The sequence below is a fragment of the Phymastichus coffea genome, unplaced genomic scaffold, assembly GCF_024137745.1.
Source record: "Phymastichus coffea isolate CEN01 unplaced genomic scaffold, Cenicafe_Pcof_1.1 PCOF00035, whole genome shotgun sequence".
NCBI lineage: Eukaryota > Metazoa > Arthropoda > Insecta > Hymenoptera > Eulophidae > Phymastichus > Phymastichus coffea.
In genome coordinates this window covers 2,204,217-2,229,053 of record NW_026706846.1, presented here as the reverse complement: position 1 = coordinate 2,229,053, position 24,837 = coordinate 2,204,217, and the positions used below count along the sequence as shown (strand labels likewise).

Sequence of the window (24,837 nt, the reverse complement as noted above, 5' to 3'; positions counted from 1 at the left end):
AATATACATACAGATATATTCAAATAAATGTTTATATAAAATAATTTTTCATGAATTATTTGTTTAACGTTCGAATAATTGTTGGTCCTTAGAAGGACCGATTGTTTATAATGTGGAGAGGAGTGGGGGATTTTATTTTTTTGTTAAGAAGTTAGAGATGCTGAATTGCTTCAAACTGGTGGCAACTTTCTCTTTCGTTGCAAATTTATCAAGTTTGCTGAGAGCTACAAAAATTTCTTCATTCACATCTAAGCGTGATTCAGCAAACACTCTAAATTTTGCAAGACATTCCAAAGGTTTATTGGAGGATGAATCTACTGGAAATGGCTCTTGATTTTCTCCTTCTTCATCGGGTAACTGTGGAGCCATTTTCTCCTTGACTTCTTATAAAATCTCGAATTCTGTAAGCTCGCCGCAAATAGCTACGTCTTCGTCGATCCTCACGTACTCCTCATCCAACTTCGGTTCTTCAAGTAGGCTTTCTTCGACGATGACGGCGTTCTCTTTTGCAACAGGAAATTCTGCTTTTTCAAATCTATTTCTAATTGTTTGTGCACTAACTTCTGGCCACGCTTCCCCACACATCCTTAAAGCTTGCAAAACGTTGATTTTCACCTGAATTCTGCTCGATGTTGCATTTTCATTCAAGACATCACGCACTAAAATGGACTGATAGTGACTCTTGAAGGAATTGGTGATCCCCTGGTCCATTGGCTGGAGAACAGACGACATATTTGGCGGCAAAAATACAACGTCGATATTTCGTAGTTCTGGGATTGATCCATGGGTACAGCAATTATCGATGAAAAGTAGAATTTTCCTTTTTTCTCTGGCAAACTTGCTATCGAACTTGAGGAGCCACTTCTCAAAAATATCGCGAGTCATCCATGCCTTATTGTTAGACTCATACTCGCATAGTTTCGTTTTAACGTTCTTAAAACATCGGGGATTGGCGGATTTCCCAATCGTTAGAAGCGGAAGCTTCTCAGTGCCATCAGAATTAGCTCCAATAAGAACCGTGATGCGAACTTTACTTAGCTTGCCACTGCTACAATTTTCTCCCTTGAAAGCTAACGTTTTATTCGGCAAACATTCATAAAAAAGAGCCGTTTCGTCAGCGTTAAAGATGTCCTTGGGGTCGACACCTCTAATTTTCTCCAAGAGATTCTCTGTCCATTCTTCTGCTACTTTCATATCGACTGCTGCATTTTCCCCACATACTTTTTTCGCAATAATGTTGTGACGATGTTTGAACGTCTGCAACCAACCATTACTCGCCTTGAAGTTAGAACAATCCAAACTGCTAGCGAACTCTTGAGCTTTCGTCTGAAGTATCGGGCCACTGACGGGGATCTTCTTATCGCGAGCTTGTTTAAACCATTTCATTACACATCCATTTAATTCCTCATTCGTTGTTTCTTGGCATCTTTTTCTGTTCTAATTCGTCTGAGAATTCAAATAATGTTGAATAATTTTATCCTTATTTTTTAAATAAGTGGAAAGAGTATTTCGAAGAATTCCGAAATCAACAGTAATTTCCGACTTTTTCTTCATCCCTTTTTGAACTTCTCTAATCACAGCAACTTTTTCAGCTAAAGTCAAAGTTTTCAAAATTTTTTTAGTTAATGTACTCAGAATACAAGTCATTTTGTAACTGGCAAAAACACAAGGAACGTAGATAGAACGAAGATAAAAACTGAATTTAGACACGTACTCAACGGAAAACCGATGGAGACTGTTGCCTCTGCAGATTTTCGATTTCCTTTTAACGGTTCGAAGAACGGTGACTGCGATTGGTGTGGGGGAGACAATGAAAACCAGCATACACCATGCAATAAAAATTTCAGTCATTCCAGTGACGACAAGTATGTATGTAGAGCGAGGATAATAAAATCGTCACAACAGTTTTGGGTAAAAACCCTGCACCACCTGAGTATCGCAATTATGTCCCGCCAGTTTGTGGGAAATCCAAAGAATCGTCTATGCTCCAAAGTACGTGTGAGTAAATGCCATTATAAAAGAAGGCCAGGTAGGGCAATAAAGTTAGGGCGACAGTCGTTGGGAAAAACCCGGGGAAAGCCCAGAGATGGTTTACGCTCTATTCACGTTTAAAGCCGATGCAAAATTATGAGCTCGAATTCGAAAAGTTCGAGTTATGGAGGTTCGATTTAGGGAGGTTCGAGTTAGGGAGATTCGAGTTCGAGTTATAGAGGTTTTTTTACATGTATCAGTTAGGAATGTCAAGGGACTAGGGCAAGAGTTCGAGGTAGGGAGGAATTCGAGTTATGGGTGTTCGAGTTATGGAGGTTTGACTGTATACACTTGAAGTTTGGTTGCATATGTTTGCCTGACATCAACTGAAATTATTTCTATGTAACGCATATATTCAAGTAATCTGTCCGAGTAGCTTTGATCGATTCTAATAAACGTAACATTTTCTATATTTTTTAATAAAATTTATTGATTAAATAAAAAAATTAATATATTTTTATAAAATTATATTTTACGATTGAAGACATACACTTGAGGGCTGCTAGAAATAAATTATATATTTCTAACTAGCAGGAATTCTTTTGTTTATTTAACAATATTTCGTCATCATTAAAAATTTTAAGACTATTGGTTAATTTTCAAGTTACTTGGATTTCGAAACAATAAACTATTTCTTTTTTTAGAAAAGCAAATGCTTATGAGCTTATATTGTTGATAATAATTTTTGAAAATGGAAATTTTTTTATTAACTCTTTACTCCGGAACTTGTATAAAAATCTAAATATTTTTAGGTAGTCGAACGGAGTAGGATGTTTGGTGGACTATGCGGTGCAAAGGTTCACGGATAAGCCTCTTCGTGTTCGCACGAATCATCACGGGCCGTGCGAGTATCGCCGCGCCGTGCGCAATGGCGTCCATTTCAGCGGCGCTCTGTGCGCTTATCGTGAGCTGCCCTCGCTAGCAACCGCATGCGCATCTTTTGCGCCGAACCTTGTACTGAGACCTTACCTTAGGCGTGTGCCCTTGCTTCCGGGGGAATTGGTGCCCCGTAAGTTGCTGCCGTTACTTTTATTGGGCAGCTTCAGCCTCGGTTGGAAGTATTGCTAAATTCCGCTAACTGAAAAGAGATGCGAAAAAAGGTGTATAACAGAAATAGATATGCGAGTATAGGAATGGACGCTTCTAAAGGGTCAGTCAATGATTAAGATAAGTCGATCTTAATTATCACGACTGTATCCTTTATTAGTCAATGGTTCGGTTACAAATTGGGACATGTGTAGAGATGATTATAACTTGCACGTGGCCGATGCGGACACCGCCATCTTACCGCTGCCACGTGCGCGCAGCGATCGTTCGCCTACGGGTACGCGCACAATTATATCGCCGCGATTTCCGAGTTCGCGTGAGATCGGTCGGTGATCCATCTCGGATTATGTATTATATTACATGCGTAAAACAGTGACAGATCGCACGGATATATTGCCCGAGGCTGGTCAGCTTATCTCACGATATATGCGGTTTCGCTGTCGCTCATGTCTCCTCAATTGGGGAAGAAGGGTTCTAAGGGTTCTGCTGTCCTTCTCATGGAAATTGGTATATTTATAGGAGGTAATGCTCACCGTCTCGTATCCTCTGAGGTTCGTTCAGGATGTCTTTCTTTCTTTTGAGAAGAGATCGCACACGGCAGACTCTGCGCTCGACCGACGTCGAAGCTTGGAAGTTCGGAATTCGTAAGAGAAGGAGCGCGTACAAGAGCAGTCTCTACGTTACTTTGCGTATCCATGTATTAACGCGTACACGACGTGTGCCATTCTTTCCTAGCCGGCAGATACTGCCTACGCGGGCAGTTCCATCGACGAGACGAGTGCGCGAATATAACTGTCATCGTTACAACCCCCTTTTAGTCCGGACCAGAAGGGGTTCGAGACGATCCAGCCATTCGTGCTTCCATATCGAAACAGGATAGGAAGGTACGCAGTGAAAAACCGATTATATTTAATATATTTTATTACAAAATATAGTAGTACGAGGACTGTGCCCTCGAGGGCAGAAGCCCTCAAGACCTGTAATCGGCATGAAAGTCTGCTGCTTCCTCCTTTTCTTCGTCGAGGCTGGGTGATCTCTGGCCTCCCACTCCAGCCTCTCAAGAACGATCTACGGATACTGTTGGGCGCGAGGGCATCTTAATGTACGGATCACGCCGGGATAGTGACATATGTTACACTCTTTCCATTGTACCCGTGACAAGGTTGCTCTAGGTAGTCCCTTCTCTCGGGCGTCAATGGCAGCCCGTCCCTGCGATTCAGAGCTGTCCACAGGGGAAGCTCAGGCTGTTCTTCAGCGGACGAGCTTATCACCTCATTAATTTTGATGGGGCCCGTGTATTGTTCCTTGTGAGAACCGCTCAGATTCACCATAAGGTTGATTCCACCTCGGCTGTGGTTTGACGAAATCGATACCGGCTCACGCGTTCTTGCCTTTCTGGGCTCTTCCAATGGTGGTTCTTCGAAGGCTGAACGCTGTTGCTACTGTATGCCTTGTAGCGCCACAGCGTATTGTCGCCGACGCGTGAACAATTCAGTCCATTCCTCGAATTCATTCGGATGGCGTTCTTCGGCAACAAACGCGTTCAATACGCGATGTACGACACGTTGTAGTTGGCTGAGGGTAGTCCAGCCGTTCTTGACTTCTTGTAGGCCTAATGTAATTTTTGAGCATGATTGATATACGTCCTGAACGCCATGGCCGCGGAGAAATTCTGGATGCCAGGTTGAGTCGATGCCCCCGTCGTTCGTTTGTATGGACATCGATATAGTTGGAGCGCGGCTCGGGATTATTCCCGTGATCGGTGCCGGTAGCGCCATGATATCTTCATGGGGTATACTTGAGGACGTAGATGGGGCTTGCATCTCGTTATCTTCGACTTCCTCGATCTGCACGGACGACGAGCCTCTGCGGGTTTGTACCTGTATTGCTCGTCTTCTTTATAGGCTTCGCTGATTAGATGCAGAGCTGCTCGAACTAATCCGTCAAAGGCCGGGCCTAGATCTAGATTGATCAGGCCGGTCGCTGCTTGCTTGAATTGTCGAGTGTGATCTTCATTCTGTAATAATCCTAGACATCAATAAAAGAATTTTGATCTTTAATAAGTAAATTATTAGTAAATTATAAAATATTTAGTAAATTATTAAAAGCAATTATTAAAAGATTCAAATTTTCAAAAATCGAAACAACAGCATTCTCACCCCAATCAAATACTGTTTTTTTTTTAGTAACTCACTAGAAAAAGCTCACCGCTCACTGTGCAAATATCTAAAAAACTTCGGTTCAAAGAAAATAGAATGGGATAACTTACTGGAATTAGCACAATTTCGTTACAGTATACGCACACACAATGCACATAAAATCATACCACACGAAATAGTTTTAGCCTAACATTTAATAATTATATTTCGCAATGAATAAAAAATGTGAATGATTTTGCTGAAGCTGCACGAGAAAATCTGATTTTATTAAAAGAAAAATCAAAAAAATATTATGACCGTTTCATTAATCCAACCGACTTCAAAAAAGGCGACTATGTCTAGCTTATAAAAGAACCAAAACCTGGAAAATTAGAAAAAATCAAAATTTAGGATTGTTGGAATCATTAATAAAACTGATAATAACAACATCACTATAATTAAATGTGGAAAACCATGCACGGTGCATTCAAATAAATTAATTATACATAGGAAAAATATTAATTTCTTACTATGTTTTAGATAATTTTCATCATAATAATAAAATTATTGCTATTAACTACAAACTGTAAAGTAAACAATGCATTCATCGGATATCACTGCGGACTAACAACACCAAACATCACCAACTTTTCCCTTCTAGATTCTAAAGAATGTGATTTCCACAACACAAACGCTAATTCAACAATAATAGACATCGAACTTATTCAAATAGCCGAATTTCGATTAATACACTTAACTCAATGTAAAGTAGAAATTCAGTATACTGATGCAGATGGGATGGACACCTTATACCTGAGCGCAGTGGTGTACAAACATTTATTTGCGAATTAACTTACGAGTAATGTCAACTCATACATGACACAGGAATTTTCAAGTACGACAATTTTCACACAATAGAAAATTTAAAAATAAACACCTTAACATCAAAAGGAGTTGACTTCGCTGGCAGCGCAGAAGGCAAAACCTGCATATCGTATCATATGCAAATAATTTCATCTTCTGGAATAAAGCATTCGTCCAAGTAACAATTAAAATTATACTGGTTCAATCAAACGCAAAAGTTAGCTTAAATATTGATAAAATAATATTAAATTTCGGAGTAGTATCCAAATTTTCAGAAAAATCTTGGTTGAACATAGAAGGAGAATATATATTCTGGAATATCTTACCTGAAAGCGAATGTTTCAAAAACAAATATGATATCCTATACAAAGGGCTAGTAATAAGATATACTAGTGATAAAAGTCATGAAGTAATCTATATGTCGAACACTAGCGAAAATACTACTACAGTACTACCAGCTAAAGATAAAATAGCAAGATGCGACAGAGAATTCATTAGAACAGAACATCCAAAGCTATTTATCACCACAAAAAAATAACTATTTAAACGCTTACAAGTTCGAAAACGACATCGTTAGCAACCGAGATAGCGTACACTTAGATCTTTTTACATACATCAATTCGAAATTTATATAGTAGTACACATAATAAAATGCATACCTACAACAATCAAGATATTACATCTCAAAGAGTGCTACAGTGAAATACCTGTCCTCTCGGGAAATGAAACCTGGTTCCTGACACCCAGAACTCATATTTTGAAAAAACAAGGTACACAAGTTAATTGCAATTCAATAATACCCAATTGGATGAAATTCGCGCCAACACCATTTAAAGCAACACACCCACACATACTCAAACCACATACCAAAACTGGATGAACATTCGAATCAATCGAATCTCTTGCAACAAACGGCATATACTCTCAAGAAGAATTAGACCAGCTACAGAATCAAATAATGTTCGCAATGAAGAAAGCATTACTCTTAAACGTCATAGACAGCTGGAAAACAAACATTGCAAAACATCATCACGGAAAATTCACTGAATTCACCAGTTAGGACTCTTTTGAACATATCAGGATCATCATTGACGTCGTTTAACAGCTCTTGAGCGATGCTCCTTCGACGGTCCTTTTGTTCGAAATTAAGCAGTTTCGGAACAAATTTTGCAGCTACACGTTTTATGCCCAAAACTTCGGAAAAAATTACATGGCACGAGCTAACAGAGATGCCGACGTCTTTAGCCACTTCTGTAATAGTGATTCGACGATTTTTTAATATCATTTGTTTCACTTCTTCAACACTTTCATCAGTTATTGAAGTGCTGGGGCATCCAGAGCGAGGTTCATCGTCGGTGTCTTCTCGGCTATCTTGAAAGAACTTATACTACTTGTAAACATTTTTTTGACTTAAAGTAGACTCACCGTATACCACTGTCAACATTTCAAGTATTTAGAGCTCTTAATAACATTTTTTACACAAAATTTTATGCAAACTCTTTGATCCATTGTTTTCGACAGCAGAAAATTGCCGAGCACAATAAGCACGTCTAACGTTTCAGTCTCGCAATAAGAAGTAAACATACAAACTGGCTGAAACTCTGAGCATATATGAGGGACATGTATACCAACATAACAACAAAAAATATCGATGATCGAATCTACGTAGCCTGCCCAATTTAAAAATTCACCTTACTTCTTGAATACATCTCGTATATGAGCCGAAATCTGGTGCAGTAAACCTGCAACTCGAAGAAAAACAGGCTCCTCAAATTCCGCGTATCCTCGTCGGGACTGTACTCCCCCATATAAAAGACTTGTCGACAAAAGCCATCACATTGCCTTACGGATCTCAGAACAACCCAATCGTGAAACTAACAAAAAAAAAACAAAAAAATTAAATAAACAATACCAACAACACCAACACGCTAACTATATACTTACACATATCCAACGATATTTTCTCATTCCCGCCTTAAGCTCAGGCGAAGCAGGCAAGCCACTCCTCCTAGTTTGTCTTACGGCGCGAGTATGCTGCCATTCATCGAACTATAATACATACACACATAATACATTATATACACATATAATGAGAAGCATAGTAATAATAATAAAATAGCATTTTAAATACACACAATACTTACATTAACATTTCATCCTCTATCACACTCGCATACAACTTATATCACTCGCGAAGGATAAAACTAAACTATGTAAAAGCGAACCAACATACGACTTATATACAGAAAACATGTCAACGAAGCGAAACACAACTCAATGAAAACAAACTTGCCACTCGCTGAATTGTTAAAATTTAAGAGCTTGAACATTCGGAACTATAATAACTTTTTTACATTTTTTATTATTTAACCAAAGATTGCGATTAATACATAATAACCGAAACATCTCGAGTCCTGAAATATTCCGTCTTATGACGCCTCCAAAATTCCTTTATAAAATTCCGAAACTGAAGCTCTTAAAGAAACTCAATATCTGTATACGTCAGCAAAAGTCATTGTACCCTCATGAACTCTCAGACAGATGGCAAACTAAAAAGTCTACTCTGCAAATTACGATGAAGCAAACAAAATCTACTTAAAATTGCAAATATCGATAATTTAACAAAATTCGGCAGCTATAAAAGCCCGCGAAGCCCCACAGCAAGTAGTTCATAAGAGTCCAAGTAAAACACTACATCTTAGTCCTCCGTTTTCACACTGTTACGTAAAATTGGTATATATGATAGTTGCAAGTATGCCTAACACATTTTGTTAAAACCATTGAATAAACTCTACTTAGCCAGAAAATATTAAAATTACCTTATTTCTGCATATTCCTTTAAACCTGATCTACAAGACGTCTCTACGATAAGAGTCCAGGTACCATAACACGCATTCATTTATTTCTCTGTTTTCTCTTTGCTCATATTTCTACATGAAAATAATAAATAAGCTTAGCCCATTAGATTTCATATTGGTATGTCTTAAATGTTAGGTTCACCGGGTAGCTAACCTCCAAGACGTAACACCGCATATGCTCGTCCTATTGTCTCAACTTATGTAGGTCCTCATTTATGGTCCTGAACGCTTATCCCTCTCTCTTCGAAGGGTTTTGGGGCTTCCGGTTGCCTACTGTAGTTGAGCATAGCCGGTCTGGTCTACGTGGAGCTATGAATAGCGGTGTTTAGCGCAAACGCGAATTCAGGCAAGAATGGATTCCATTCTTTGTAATTCCGATACGACGTGATCATTGTCTTTAATGTACAGTTAACTCTTTTCGTATGGTTGACCTGGGGATTGTAAATTGGTGTAAATATCCGATTCATCTCCTGTTCCTTCAAGTAACCATTTACAAGCTGGTTCTTAAATTCGGTACCGTTATCGGACAGGAAGACCTTAGATGCACCAAAGCGTATGGTCACTCTCTCTCTGAGTTCTTTCACGATCGTCTTACCGTTTGCGCTACATACTGGGACACATTTTTCTATCGTGTGAACAAATCGATGAATACTAATATATATTCGTGTCCTCGAGGTCTGCGAGGAAATGGATATCGCCAGCTATGACCTGCCACAGCACGGACAATACCTGGTCTTTCATCAGCCCGCGTGGTAGCTGCTGTTCGACTTGCACTGTTGGCATATTTGGTACTTCCTGACATACCCTTTTACGTCATTATACATGCCTGGCTAATAGTAGGACCTGGCGATATGAGCGAATGTTTTCTCTCGGCCTAAGTGGCTGGCGGTATCCGTATCGTGATTCTCGAATAAAACTCTTTCTCGGTCTTCAGGTGGTATAGCTAATTTCCAGACATCTTCGTCTTCATATTCTTCCTGGTAGTCACTGGTTGGCCGTCAGTATTACATCACCTTACCTGTTACTTTCGAATCAGGGTATTTTTTTGGATTGGTGGCCACTTGTTGGAATTGGTTTCCATACCAAACGTCGTCACCTCCTTTGCATGGATCCATTGCACCGATCTCAGCCTCCGAGGGCTCCAATGCGTGCGACCACGTGTCAGGCAAGACTAGCGTACTCAATGATCCGGTTCTCGTTACCAGCCTTCAGAATCAGAACAGTTCCGATTCCTGTAGCGATAGCGTCTCTCTCCAGCACATATTGTCCTTCAGGTTTCGAAAGCCCGAGGCACGATGCGGAGATCATGATTGCTTTAATTCTTGCGAAGACTTGCTCATGGTCTGGTCTCCACGTATATTCACGTGCCTTCTCCGTAAGTTTGCTCAACGGTTTAGCGCACATCGCGAAGTCACCCAAAAAGGGACGATACCACGAGGTAGCCCCTACGAAAGTTCGCAGTTGTAGGATCGGGTCTGATTCCATCTCGGTTAATCAATAATCCTAGATATTTAGTTTCTGACTTGTAGAAGACGCTTTTATCTCGATTAATTGAGAGTCCAGCTTCGTTAAGCCTGCCCAACATAATCCGTAGTTGCTGCAAATGGTCCTCAAATCTTGACGAAACTACGATGATATCGTCCAGGTAGGCAAAGGCAAAATCGCCGAGCTTGAGATCGATTACACTATCTATCAACCACGGAAAGGTGGTACCTGCGTATGAGAGCCCAAAAGCCATCCGCACGAACTGATATTGCCCTAATCCTGGCACGGTAACGGCGGTGATCGCTCAAGATTCGGGTTTGAGTCGTATTTAGTGATACGCGCTACTAAGGTGGAGGGTGGAGATAGAACGTGCATTCCGCAAGCGTCTCAATATACCTTGCATAAACGGTAAGAGGTACGCATTTGGTTCGGTTACTTTATTGACCTTTGGAAAGTCGATACAAAAGCAATACGAGCCATCCTTCTTGCTTATCATTATTACCGGGCTCAACCAGTCGCTGTTAGTCGGCTCGATGACTCTCTGAGCCAACATTTTCCTTACCATTTTATGCATCTCTTGCTCAACCTTATGCAATACTAGGCAGTAGCGTTATTTGATCGGCTTTGTATCACCAACACGAATATTCATATTCGATCCTTGTAGCACATCCTAGACTCACAGAGGCCTGGGATATGGCCTCGTCAATGGTTTTCTATAACACTGCCTGCTGTGATGCTGTTACTTTGTCTAATCCTATGGTCGCCAATCTCTGGCCAGTTTTCAAGCTAGACACTTCCAATTTCATTCTGGTCTGTGACTTCTTAAACAGCAGCGTATCGTCGTCAGGATCTAGGACCATATATTTCCTTAAGAGATAACAGGCTATGTATATTTCTTATCGTTCTCTATCGCGGCTGGAGTCGTACTCAAGGTCGGTAACACTTGCGTCGACGTATAAACAATCTGGTGCGTCACTTTTTTCAGCACCTTTTCCATCCAATCTAGTCGATCGTTGATCTGTGGCTTTTCGTGAGCCTGTGCCCCCACTTTAGTCTTGCGACTCTTATTCTTGTCATTATGAGGACGATAAGCCAGCAATTAATGAGCGGAACAACAGAGTGAGGCAGCAAGATTGATAGAGCGAACGAGAGGACGAGCAAGAGGACAAACAGCAACGATAATAAACACCAGCGAGGCGGTCAACGAGAAGGAGCGCACCAGTGATATCACACTGCAGAGCGTTCTAGCCGTCAGAGAGGCTGAAGGTCGAGGTCGGTGCCGTGTTTTCTCTTGTTTCTCTCTCTTGCATATTTGGGCGCCAGCTGATGGGTGGTAGTGCGGTAGATCTGCTGGCTACTCCATTGATAAAATAACGGCGGAAAGTGTTTGTCGGGCATTGATTGTAATATTTAGTTTTAAAAAAAGAATCGGCAGGCTGACCAGCCACTGATTCACCTTCGCGTGTGCGTTTGTTATTGTGCCGCTTGTAGTATATAGGCGTAAGATCGCCGTCTTGTAGTTGATTGTTGGCGATTAAAGGATTAGTGTGTTAATTCGCTGTTGTGTTTATTCATCGCTGTATCACTACTCATCCCGACTTCGAATCTGTGCATTTAACGTAGTTGTGCTCGACGCGTTATTCAGTCGTGGGATCCTCTTTTGCTTCCCGAATCCCCAAATCAATAATTTGTGCGGACGGCCGCGAGCTACCCAGACGGGAACGGTTGCATATTCTCCGTTACAATTTATTAAACTTAATTATTACTAAAAGAGCTTATTTGCGTTCAAACACCAATTTTCACAGCTATAAACATTAATACAACGTATTTCTATTATTTAATTAAAAAAATATAAAACAGTTTATATTCTTACAGTGTTTGTGTTTGAATTCATTCAATATAATCGTTATCACTGTAAGGTGGTGCCGTATTAGTTTAGTGGGAATTCTCAGCTACTTCAATAAGTACTGGTTAGCGCGCCGACATTGAAAAATCGTGCCTAAATGATTTTATCAGCATTTGCGATTTGCTTTGGTTCGTGCCGTGCTAGCTTTTGTTTTGAATGTTCTCGATATTATTATTTTCCTAAGCAGGCCAATGGTACAATATTGATTAGTATCTGTGTATGATAACATTCAAACCGTATTGGTGATTGTGCGTTAAATTTCCAAGAATCTCTCTCCCGCATTCGCACGAGCTTATAATTGTGCCTCTTACTTCGATTGGTCACGACTTTTACGTCCGTGGCAAGCCTTTATACATTTACTCACGAGATAACCTAATCTACCAAGTAGGGCGCTTGATTATTTCAAATGTGCACAATCAACATTCTAAATGCCACGTGGTTCATTGACTGATCTTTGCACGAAAATAAGTTTTATATTAGCGTACTGAAATATACTAGACTATGTTAGCATTTTTTTTAATTTGGATTTTTTGTTTAATCTTTTAATTTAATCTTTAAACCTTGACCCGAAAAAGATGAGGTCAAACGGTGAATATATTTGATTTCAGATTTGAAATGTATGAAATGTATGAGTATCGTAGAGCGTAGAGTACTTTTATTATTATTGTTCACGATCAAGACTGTCTAAAGCAAGTTCCTTGTCACCAGATAGAACATTGGTGAAAATGAAAAGTAGACCTTGGATAATTGAGTTGAGAAGAGGTTGAGTTGATCCGGTTGAATAACGTTATCACTGATCACTGATGTTTATGTCTCCAGAAAAGTATCTGGAAAACCCACTGGGAAAATCTTGAAACTCTCTTGATTTGTCAGTAGACAATGGTAGTTCCAGGTGATCTTCTCGGAAAAATCAGAGGAAAAACCATCGGAAAAGCTTCAAAAAACTCTCTTGGGTTAGCAGCAGGCACAGGTAGTCACTGGCAATCACTATTCCTTATTGAAGATGAGGCTGGTGTTATCTGAAGATGGCTGAGCTGCTAAAGTTAACTGGAAGAATAACTGTGCGCATTAGTCTTTATAGTCTTGCTCAGAGCGTATAGAGAGCTCACTCATATCTAATTTTGGAAGAAGGAACAAAGATGGCTTATAATAAGTCACCGTCTGATGTGTTCTTAGATAAGTTCTAGGTGAATTTGTGACATTAGAGAATATCTGATTCTGATTACTACTTGTAGTCCAAAATATACAGGGTGAGTCATTTTAATTTCCCCAGTCTAATAACTTTTGAAACAAGCAAATTACGCAAAAATGTTTCAGACCAAAGTTGTAGGGGTTCAAGGGGGACATCTAGGGGTGACTTTGAAATTGACCTTGAGCTTGACCTTGACGGCTTTCTCAAGGTCAAGTCTATTTTTTTATTGGGAACGCCTATTTCTGACCTCGGAATCGGAAAGAGCGGGAAATTTTACATCCAGATAACATCTTTTAACATGGGTCAAAATAAACCCTTAAGGTCATGCTAAGGTCAAAACTATCCTGGAACAAGAATCGAACAATGTAAGCAAAATACGAAAAAATGTTTCAGACCAAAGTTGTAGGGGTTCAAGGGGGACGTCTAGGGGTGACTTTGAAATTGACCTTGAGCTTGACCTTGACGGCTTTCTCAAGGTCAAGTCTATTTTTTTATTGGGAACCCCTATTTCTGACCTCGGAATCGGAAAAAGCGGGAAATTTTACATCCAGATAACATCTTTTAACATGGGTCAAAATAAACCCTTAAGGTCATGCTAAGGTCAAAACTATCCTGGAACAAGAATCGAACAATGTAAGCAAAATACGAAAAAATGACTCAGAAAAAAGTTGTAGGAGTTCAAGGGGGACGTCTAGGGGTGACTTTGAAATTGACCTTGAGCTTGACCTTGACGGCTTTCTCAAGGTCAAGTCTATTTTTTTATTGGGAACCGTTATTTCTGACCTCGGAATCGGAAAGAGCAGGAAATTTTACAGGATTTAAATTTTTTAAATTTTTAAATTTTTTAAATTTAATTTTTTTAAATTTTACGGGACTATTCTTGTTTCCGTTCCCTATCCTTTTTATTTTTCACCGGACTGTATGATTATTATTAATAAATTTCAAATATTGGAAGTTGTTGCTAATAATTTGCTATTACAAGTCTATTAAATTAATGAAACTATTTCAGTATCAATCTGATGTTCTGCAAAGAAATAAGAGTAAAAGTTAAATACATAAGGATAAATTTCATGTTCAATGAAGAATCTATTACATTTGGAAGTCGTTTAGAAAGTAATCGCAATACGTTCAGTCGTGATTTCAATTTTGAAAAAGCTTTAAATATTACTTTTGTTTTAACTATGCTTGTGTTCATTGTATCACTATCATTATTTCTTCATATTTGAATAAGAGACCTTTCTTATTGCCATCGATCATATGAAATCTAATTTGGACAATATTGCCTCTGTTTTCAGTAATATTTAATTTGTATCACCTTTCTATGATCTTTGCCTTTGTTGATTTGTATTGAGGTTTTTTGAAAAAATCTTTTAAATATGGCTGATTTTACCCCAACAGAGATAGTTGATATGATTTGGATTTTAGGAGAATGTAGAGGTAATTACCGTGAAGCGTCAAGGTTGTATCGAATTCGATACCCACAAAGGCGCCATCCTGATCACCGTACCATTCATCGTCTTGAAGAAAGAGCTCGACAAGGGCATCTACGAAGAAGTCGACCAAGACATGAGTATGATGATAGAGATGCTAGGGTTTTGGTTGTCTTAGGATTGGTTCACCTAAATCCTCATATCAGCAGCCGACAAATAGAGAGAGAAACAGGAATACCTCAAAGAACCGTTATTAGAATTTTAAGAAGTAATAGATATCATCCGTATCATATTACCTTAACGCAAGCATTAAATGCTAATGATATGAGAAACAGAGTAAATTTCTGTCGGTGGGCTCTACAGATGATTTTGCAGGATCCGAATTTTTTTAATTATGTCCTTTTTTCTGATAAAGCTACGTTTCATAGTACTGGCCAATTGAATCGTCACAACAGTCATTATTGGTCTGATCAGAATCCTCACTGGTACAGACCAGTCGATAATCAACATCGTTGGAGTGTAAATGTATGGTGTGGAATAGTTAATGGTCATCTCATCGGGCCATTCTTTTTTGAAGAAAACGTCAACGGCAATGCTATTTTAGAACTTTTAAGGGATCATCTCCCACTTTTACTTGAAGACGTAGATCTTGAGACTAGACGTCGAATGTGGATACAACTGGACGGTGCAGGACCGCATTTCGCTTTAATTGTACGAGAGTCTTTAAATAGAAATTTCCAACAAAGGTGGATTGGAAGAGGTGGTCCAGTTGCTTGGCCTGCACGATCACCGGACTTAACTTCCCCAGATTTCTTCCTTTGGGGATACTTAAAAAATACTGTGTTCGCCGAAGCGCCCACAACAAGGGAGAATATGATAGAAAGGATTAGAGTTGCATGTAGACAAATCTCTAGAGATATCTTACTGCGCACTATTGAAAGCTTCGAACAGAGGCTCAGGCAATGCATCGACGTAAATGGTAATAATTTCGAGCAAAACCGATAGGAAATAAGTTTATTCTAGTTTCATCACGAATTGTGAGAGGCAAGGGGACTCACATTAATAAAGCACCCCAAATCGTGAGAGGCAAGGGGATTCACGTTAATAAAGCACCCCGAATCGTGAGAGGCAAGGGGACTCACGTTAATAAAGCACCCCAGAGGGAACATAATCCTATTACGTCCACGTCGTTGTTCCTGGGTAGTGCTAAAGATAGGAAGTTTATGATCTTAAACATCAGCATCGTTAGTACATGGCCAGTCCCTTATTCTTTGGAAGTTTATTTAACAACGGTCATATGCGATAAAAGCTTCGCCTCGAAATGTAACAAAAATAAGAGAATTTTCAAGAATTTGACCTTTGCTTCACATTGAGAATAGAAGTACGACAAAGGTCTTCGATGCTCGTTAAACCTTTTGATGTTTGAAAGCGGCTTCAATTTCTTAAGTAAAAACTGAAATATTGTTTATGTTCTTATGAAAAAAAACTAAATAGATACTTGAACGTAAAATTTCCCGCTCTTTCTGATCCTGAGATCAGAAATAGGGGTTTCCATTAAAAAAATAGAAATGACCTTGAGAAAACCGTCAAGGTCAAGCTCAAGGTCAATTTCAAAGTCACCCCTAGATGTCCCCCTTGAACCCCTACAACTTTGGTCTGAAACATTTTTGCGTAATTTGCTTGTTTCAAAAGTTATTAGACTGGGGAAATTAAAATGACTCACCCTGTATAACAAGTGTCATGAACAATCGTGTTATAAATTAACGAGAAGCAGGATTCGTCTTGTTGTTGGCGTACATGGGCGAGCTAGAAGAAGAGGCCAAACTTTGATTTATAATGTTTGTAAAACCATGACGTCATAAATTATTAACTGTTGGTCGTTGGTTTGAACGAAAAAAACGATGTTTAGATGAAAATTGGGAAATATAGGCCGACTGACCTGAACATGTATGTTTGTATAATATCTGCAATATTTGACCTCAATATGATTCGGAAAAAAGTACTTAAAAAGTAATAAAATTATATCTGAACCCCTTATTATATCTCAATAATAAAATTATATAGAATTTCCCGCTATTTTCGATATTGTAGTTCGAAATTTTATTGTACAAAAATTAAAAATTTGACCTTGAAATACCCGTGAATGTGACGTATTGAAAACTAAAGAAGTTGAGATTTAGTTTTAACGGGCAAAAATACATAAAATTATTTTCTAATTTTCTAAACTAATTTTCAATAAGATCGCATTTTATGATCCTATGTTATTCATATGATTTGAATATATTTTTGTTTTCAGATAAGCTAAAGTTGTGCCAATGAATGAGTCTATGAATCAATGTAATTTTCAAAATATAAATACTTCATGTTCTACCGTTCTTCTGGTCAATATTGTATTGAAAATTATATCACTAAACATGACCAACCAAAGAGTAATAAATTAGTCAGCATTGAAATATACATACCGCTAGCGTGTACCGACATTCGCCACGACTGATTGACTTGTTGTTCGCAGTCGATTCCATAGTTGCATAAAATCGTAGTATGTAAATTATAGTTTTTTCTCTCTACCTCAACGATAATGCGGGCCCCGGCTACTCATGTGTTGAAATGTACAGTTCATGTATTGATCAAAGAGTAGTCAAGTAATAAAAAAGCGCTTGCGTTATCAATCGTATGTTTATGTCTACATCCGAATTTTTGTTCTCAAACTGACGAATCACTTCCAACGAATCTCTTCGGACGAACCAACTTACTCAATTGGTTTTGAAGCAATCGTGAGCGGGCTTATGAGCACACTTTACATCAGGTGCTGCTGAAAGCGGATACGAAAAGTAACCTTACAGTATTTACTTTCAAACTTACCGTTTTCTTCTTGGTGATTCAATGATATTAAATACGGAATGAATAGCGTAGTCATTTCATTTCCTAATCACCCTGTTTACCCAACGATAAATAGCAGAATCTTGTTACAAATAATAAGAATACCAACTAATTATAAAGAATTCAAATGACTTCGAAATTAGCCTTCAAAAGGGTTAACCATTTTCTGCAAAATATGTGTAATGTCATAATTTTAATAATAGAAAACGGCTTTTGAAAGTAAGTGCTGGAAAACTGATTAATCGGTTAGAATGAAAAAGATTAGTTAAAATTCCTTACACTATTTTTACTTGGATATTCGAAAGATTATTGTAAATATAATAAATTCCATACTAAAACACTAAATTTTATACGGTATACTTACTATTTTTGGTATTGTAAAATGTATAGGGCAGTTACCAAGTTAGCATCATGTATTATGAAATTAATCAATATTAACTATTTTATATAATTTTTTATTATTTATGTCATTCTCTTTATCTATATACAGCAACAATCAAAATATAATGGTCTATAAAAGAATGAGTAGCTTTTGCAACGGTCCTATCTATGAGCTATTCTCTTATTTTCACTATATTACTGCAACCTACTAAACTCGTGAATCTACTTACATCAATTAGTATGTTAAACGCCGCCACCTCATATATTATATGACTGTATTTGTACTAGAGTCAAATTTCATGACCTTATAAAGAGCGTGACGTCACTCTACTTATAGATATAGTTATAGTAGTTTTTGTTGTTCAATTAAAACGCGTTAATTAAGAGTAATTCCAATGTAAGAAAGTATTTTTATATAGATTTTAGGGCATAGATTAATAATATTTTCAATTACATTTAACTACCAAATCATATTAAATTTTAATGTGCAAATTTAATTGGTTTATTACATTGTAAATGTTAATTATTATAATAAAGCGGATACTCTGAATTCAAGATGACTGAGAAACATGAGTAAGTATTCGTTTCTTTGATAACAGCTTAGTTATTACTGTTATCAATAAATAAACAATTAATAATTTATTTAAACAAATAATTATATATGAATCTAAAGCGTTAATTTTGTATATAATAACGACATCTTTATCATTTATTAATTTTAATTAACTAATTTAATATTCGCATTATAAGATTTTGTAAAAATACGCAAATTGATTATAAATCAAATACCTAATTTAAGTAATTCTCTTTAGGAATCACTTCTACATGCGATAAACTATTGCTATATGTAAAATTTTATTATTTTATTGTAAATATTGCACTATTATATTAATTAATTTTAATAGTTAATAACTTTTGACTATACTTTTTACGATAAGTGTAAATTATACTTAAATAATCCATATCTACTTCTATAAATTTTATATGCTTTAGAATTTCGTTATTGCTGTCTTTTCTATTGTAAACAAGAGAAAATGATTTGGCACACTTGCGTAAACAGCTCGAAGAGGACTGTCCTGCGAAAATAGGCGAAAAAATCTGTGTATAAATACGCTGATTTTTGTAGAGGTTAGCATTCACTCTTAGCCTTGCAAAGTGAGCGCTCGAGATCAAATAAACTTGGCTAATACCTAAGTTCTTTCTCTCAAGTGTTTAAATAAGCAATTCTTTCCTTTCCTATTGTAATTTACGCTCGACTCATAGAACATTTCGCGCTATGAGAAAGTTGGGTTGAATTACATCCTTTTTTACAAGAGAGACTTAAGCTCTGCTTATGGGACACTTCGCGCTATAAGAATCTAGAGTAAAGTCTATCCTTCCTTAAGCCCAATTCAAACAATCATTAGATATTTTATTTATAATTTTATTTCAAACTCAATATTCATAAATATTTTCAAAGATAAAATTAAATTCTTACTCATTAACGTGACAGACCACGAGAGTACGAACAAAATAATAAATAATAGGTGATATTAACATCTCACTTTATACACTTTATATTCATAAGTGTGTTCTTTATAAAAACATATTGACTATATATTCCCCATTGTTAACATTCATATAGCTTTATGTTTTTAAAACTGATATGAACATTTGATTAAAAGATATAGACATATTTAATTGATAAAATGATTGCTTAATGAATTAATATTTAATTTTTTATGATAATATATAATTAGTGTAGTTTTGGCAATTATGTAAGTATTTTTCACAAATTGGATAAAATCAATATTTTAATTTTGTACGGTCCATACTTAATAGAAATGACAAACTTTAATGAAAGAAAGTTCTTCTCTTATATAATCTTAATATTTTTTTGGCTTTCGTACGATTCTCGGTACTTTTAATAATATGTTAACAGACATGAAAACTATATATATCCCTAATATTAATATTGTATTTTTGTTTTTATAGTTGCACAAGCTTTACAAGATCTTTCAGTTGATGAGTCTGCGGCGATTGCTGGAAAGATGACAGATGCAGAATCTCTAATAGCTATGAAAGACCTCTTAAATAGTTTAGGCAGTGAGCTTTTAACAACTGAACAACCATTCCCAATAAGTGGTGTTGGAGTTGATTTTCGCAAAAATTATCTCTTTAATAATAAAATATGTAATCTTGAAGACGCAGATGTTTTATTATTAATTGGTGCAAATCCACGATATGAAGCTCCAATTATGAATTTAAGAATTAGAAAGGGTTATTTGAATAACGAACAAATTATCGGCATAATTGGTCCAAAAATCAATCTCTCGTATAACTATCAAGTAAGTAGTTTTTAAGATTAACATCTATTTAAAAACAATTATTTTATAATAACATAAAAGAAATTACATCATTCAACAGAATTCATTTAGCATACGGTCCGGCGGAAAATTACTTCGACATATCTTGGAAATAATTCATAAAAATTGTTAGATCTCTTAGAATCACGGCTCAAAGTATTCGAAATTAATGAAATATGCGTTAAAAAAATAAAAATGATTGTCTTGTACAAACTTGAGGCAAATCGCGTGACCTTTTTAAACCATGTTTTTCGATGTATTTTTTTTATGGCGCAACCAGTTTTATCATATCAATATCAAGAATTTTTTTTATCCTATCTTAATTTACAATCTATCTATAAAACAACAAGAAGTACATTTTAAAAACATATTATTTGTCATAAAATTATATATTAAGGTACATCTCTAGTGATTTATATAAGATCGATACATCGGTACATCGGTCTCGCTATGTTAACCCGTTTTGGCCGCAAACACTACTCTCGGTACACTAGTCTTTGAGTGCTCAGAATTAATGTTACAGGTGTCAAACAAATTGTAAGTGCCGTATTGTGAAAATTTAAGAGATACTCTTGTCGATGGCGCCTACGAAATTTACACAAAAAATTGTTTATCCGGCTAAAATGTAGTTGAATAAACATACCAATTTTTTACACCATTTTTTTTAAATCGAGTTATCAAAAGTTTTCTAGTGTGTAATGATATTTGAACCACACTAATCGATGAAATAAATGTTTAAATTTGACGAATATATTATTTTCGGATTGATTTTTCTCCTGATTGTGTCCAAAATGATGCCTCGAATGCGTAATTTTACTGTAATTATATAGTTTGTGACGGTAAACGTCCGGTTTGCGCTACCGTCTCGATCGCGTGGCTGCCTGCGAGGACAGCACCTACCGGCCCGGGTAAGTCGAAAACGGGAACTCGGTCCGAAATGGGAAGGAACGCGCACGAAGAGAAAAGGACCAGTGGGAGAGCGCCATTGACACCGGTAACAACGCGCAGGAGTCCAGAAGTACTAACGCTAGAGTTGTACAGCGGCCCGAAAGTCGCGAGTAATGTGTCCGAACCTAGAAGTGCCTCTATCACCGGCAACGACGTGCGTGCGTGTGAACGTTAAACGGCCGATAGTTCTTTGTTGCTGCTGCGAATTCGAGTGGCTAGCCGAGACGCCGTCGGAGGCCAGCCACTAATTTGTGGAATCCGTCCGACGGAAGCAGCTCAACGACAGAGACAGCCTCGTGTCTAAGCGGAAAAGTGGCAATCTGAGCCGCACGTTGAGAGACGACATAGAACTGCTCCCCTCGACAGCGCGACTAATCGCATAAGGTAAGCGGGCCAGCTTCGCGTTATTGTTTTCGATAAGCGACCGCGCGTAACATCTTCGCTCTCCCCTCACACCTGCGAACACAAGAAAATCGGTAGCGAGCGAGCATGCAAACGAATATCGTAAGAAAATGATTGTACATGAAATCACGGTGCGTAAGATCGTCGCGTACACCGTAAAAGCGTAAATGCGCGGGCCAAATGCGTTGTAAATTACTTGATAAATAAACTAGTTTGTGCATTATTGAAAGGTTAATCTATTGTTGTCTTTACTATTAGTAAGTTGGTTGACTGACACCTGTCCTTCCTGCTCCTCGGTCAGCTAACAAAACTTGATTATTTCGATCTCACCGCGCTTTTTCCGGTATGACTGCACATCGGGCGAGACAAAGAAATTAAAACTGAATTCACACCGTTACAAGTTTTATATTTATTTATTTTTTTTATTGAAGCGATACACACATAGAAAAAATAACTAAGAATAAAATATTTCTATAATTGTTTAAGACTATATGAGAATTTTTTAAGATTTTTTTGAGAAATTTTTTGATTTTGCAAAAATTAACCAACAGCAAAAACAAAAAATTTTCTTAATATTCTTTTAAAAAAATTTCAAATGTATTCCTTATATAATTCTAAGAATTTTTTCTTCCTTGGTATTTTTTCTCTAAGCTTATAGTTTTTTAGAAAAAAATTCGTGATCATAACGGAAAAAATTAAGTATTCGAGGCACTATTTGGATACCCCAGTTGAAAAATCGATTCGGGAGTTATCTATTCATGATATTTAAACATTTATACCACCGGTTAGTGAGATTCGAACATTATTACACATTGAAAACCATCTAAAAATTGGATTTAAAAAAAGAAAAGGTTGTTGCAATGTTAATCGATTACATATCGATTCATTAGCGATTCGGAAACGCTCGAGGCGCGCGAGCTTACTAATAGGAGAGTGAGAGTGGGCACGCACAGGAATTAGAAGTAGTATCGTCTGAGCCATTATCAAGTACACGTCGTTAATTTTCGGCGCCGAACTTTTATCTTGATTAAAGGAAAAAACTGCATGTGAAGTGCTAAGTGACATCTGCCTCGACAAGTAGCAGCAACTGCAACATCCAACAGCAGTGACAACAGCCACCACATGGTAGTTGTATCGACAACAGCAGCAGCATTAACGCCAGGAGTGACCAGGAGCACCAGTTTTCGATCGACTTTAACGATTACGGCTGATCACCGTAACCGCAATTAAGGGTACGTATACCTACCGTATTCGTTAAATTATTTAGAATAGAATTTCGTAATAGGTAGGATTAGCACCGATTCGCCGTGTAAATATCAGAACCGTGAGTTAGCGCGCGCCGATTTATTTTTGTGTTCTCTCTCTCTCTCTCTCACTCTCTCTTTCTCTCTCTCTCTCTCTCTCTCTCCCTCTCTCCCTCTCTCTCTCTCTCCAGTGGTATGGCACAGCGTGTAATTGTAAGTGTCAGGTAGGTAGCAAGGCGTACACGCGCCGGCTACCTGCCCTAATTACGGTCGGCGTCATAAATTGTTCAGGTAGAGAACCGTCAAGGCGATCCCTTGCCAGGCGGCTTTCTCTTTTAGTTTAAGTAAGCTGAGTTAGTTCGTCGTCATGGCGCGGTCATCTGCCGGGCGACGTGTGCTGTATGTCTGTTAGATTTGTAAGCGCGATAAGTTAGTTAATTTCTTCATTGTATTGGTATTGTATTAAGTGTTAAGAACACCGTTGTGTTCGTTAGTGTTAAGACGTGTTTGTAACACCGTTGTATTCATTAGGTTAAGAGTTTATAAAAGCTGGTTATAAATAGAATTATGCGGTTTGTTCATGTACTGTTTTTGAAATTTAAGTGTAATTTCGATTTGATTTGATTAGATTTAGAATTAGATTTTGTTTTGATTATGATTTGTGTCTAATATTTAATTATTTTCATTTCTTTACCTTTCTCCCTCCCCCCGCCCCCTCGATTGCTATGAGCGAGTGCGCCTCACTTGCCTATCTTAAAAATTGATAACGGACGTGCTTTCGTTACAGCATACTGTGATCGGCTGGAGGTCATGAATCTCCATTTACTGTCTTCGTCGTCTTCTGCTTCTTAAGCTTTATCTAGAAGTTCCTGTATATTAGTCAAAGTGTCTGTGAAGTTTTTCAGTTTCATCTTAAGCTTCAGAAGTACATTGTTAAGGACTAAGTTAACCTGATCTTGAACATCTAAAGAGGCTCAAAATCATGAGAATTGAGACTATCTAGTCTTGTACTGTCACTCACCTTGAGTGTGTAAATAAGCTTATTCCTCCTAATCTTGCTCTAGTTGTTGAGGGCTGCTCTCTCAAAGTCCTTAAAAGTATGCCTGCCATGATGGCTTTAAGGTGCGATACAAGTAAAGATCTGATTTCTCGAACATTGAAGTCATAGAATTAAGAAGTTCCTCATGTGTGACGCTATCCAGGCACCTATTTTCCTAAAATTGCTCCAGAAATTCTTCAATACTCACTCCTTGGTCTCTAGAGAATTTAATCTTCCATTCTCGAACTGTTCTACCAATGTTTTTGATCTTAAAAAAAGAAAAGAATTAGGACAATTCCAGACGTGACTCTGTGTAGCTCCAGTAGCTTGATGTGACCTTAGAGTCTTGGGTATCATGAGCGAGTTCATCATTATGGTTTGCCATCCGCCCCAACTCGAGCGTACGGACTGAATGGGCAACGTTGTCGGTAGCATATATATAGCTATAAGCTATGAAGTAAATTAATACGAGCACCCCTGTCGAAGACTATACATTACTGCACCAATTCTAGAGGCTGTTTCTATTTCTGGTCTCAGATGCTTACTTCTTCCTTACAAATCACAATTTTTAAAGGTTTGATCGCTCTGGCAGGGAGGGTGTTTATGTCGGTCTTTATACTTACTCGGGCTCAAAAATTAAAGTACCT

At 37.6% G+C, this 24,837-nt stretch overlaps 1 protein-coding gene across 3 annotated transcripts in view; it reads left to right on the top strand.

Annotated features, from left to right (window-relative positions):
* The window catches only part of LOC131663397 (NADH-ubiquinone oxidoreductase 75 kDa subunit, mitochondrial), a 779,163-nt gene that overhangs the window by 357,499 nt on the left and 396,827 nt on the right, over positions 1-24,837 (top strand). For all 3 annotated transcript variants that reach the window (XM_058933788.1, XM_058933789.1, XM_058933787.1), the window contains one exon: positions 20,187-20,539. In XM_058933788.1, the coding sequence (XP_058789771.1) occupies positions 20,187-20,539 (353 nt within the window). The remainder of the gene's footprint in view (positions 1-20,186; positions 20,540-24,837) is intronic.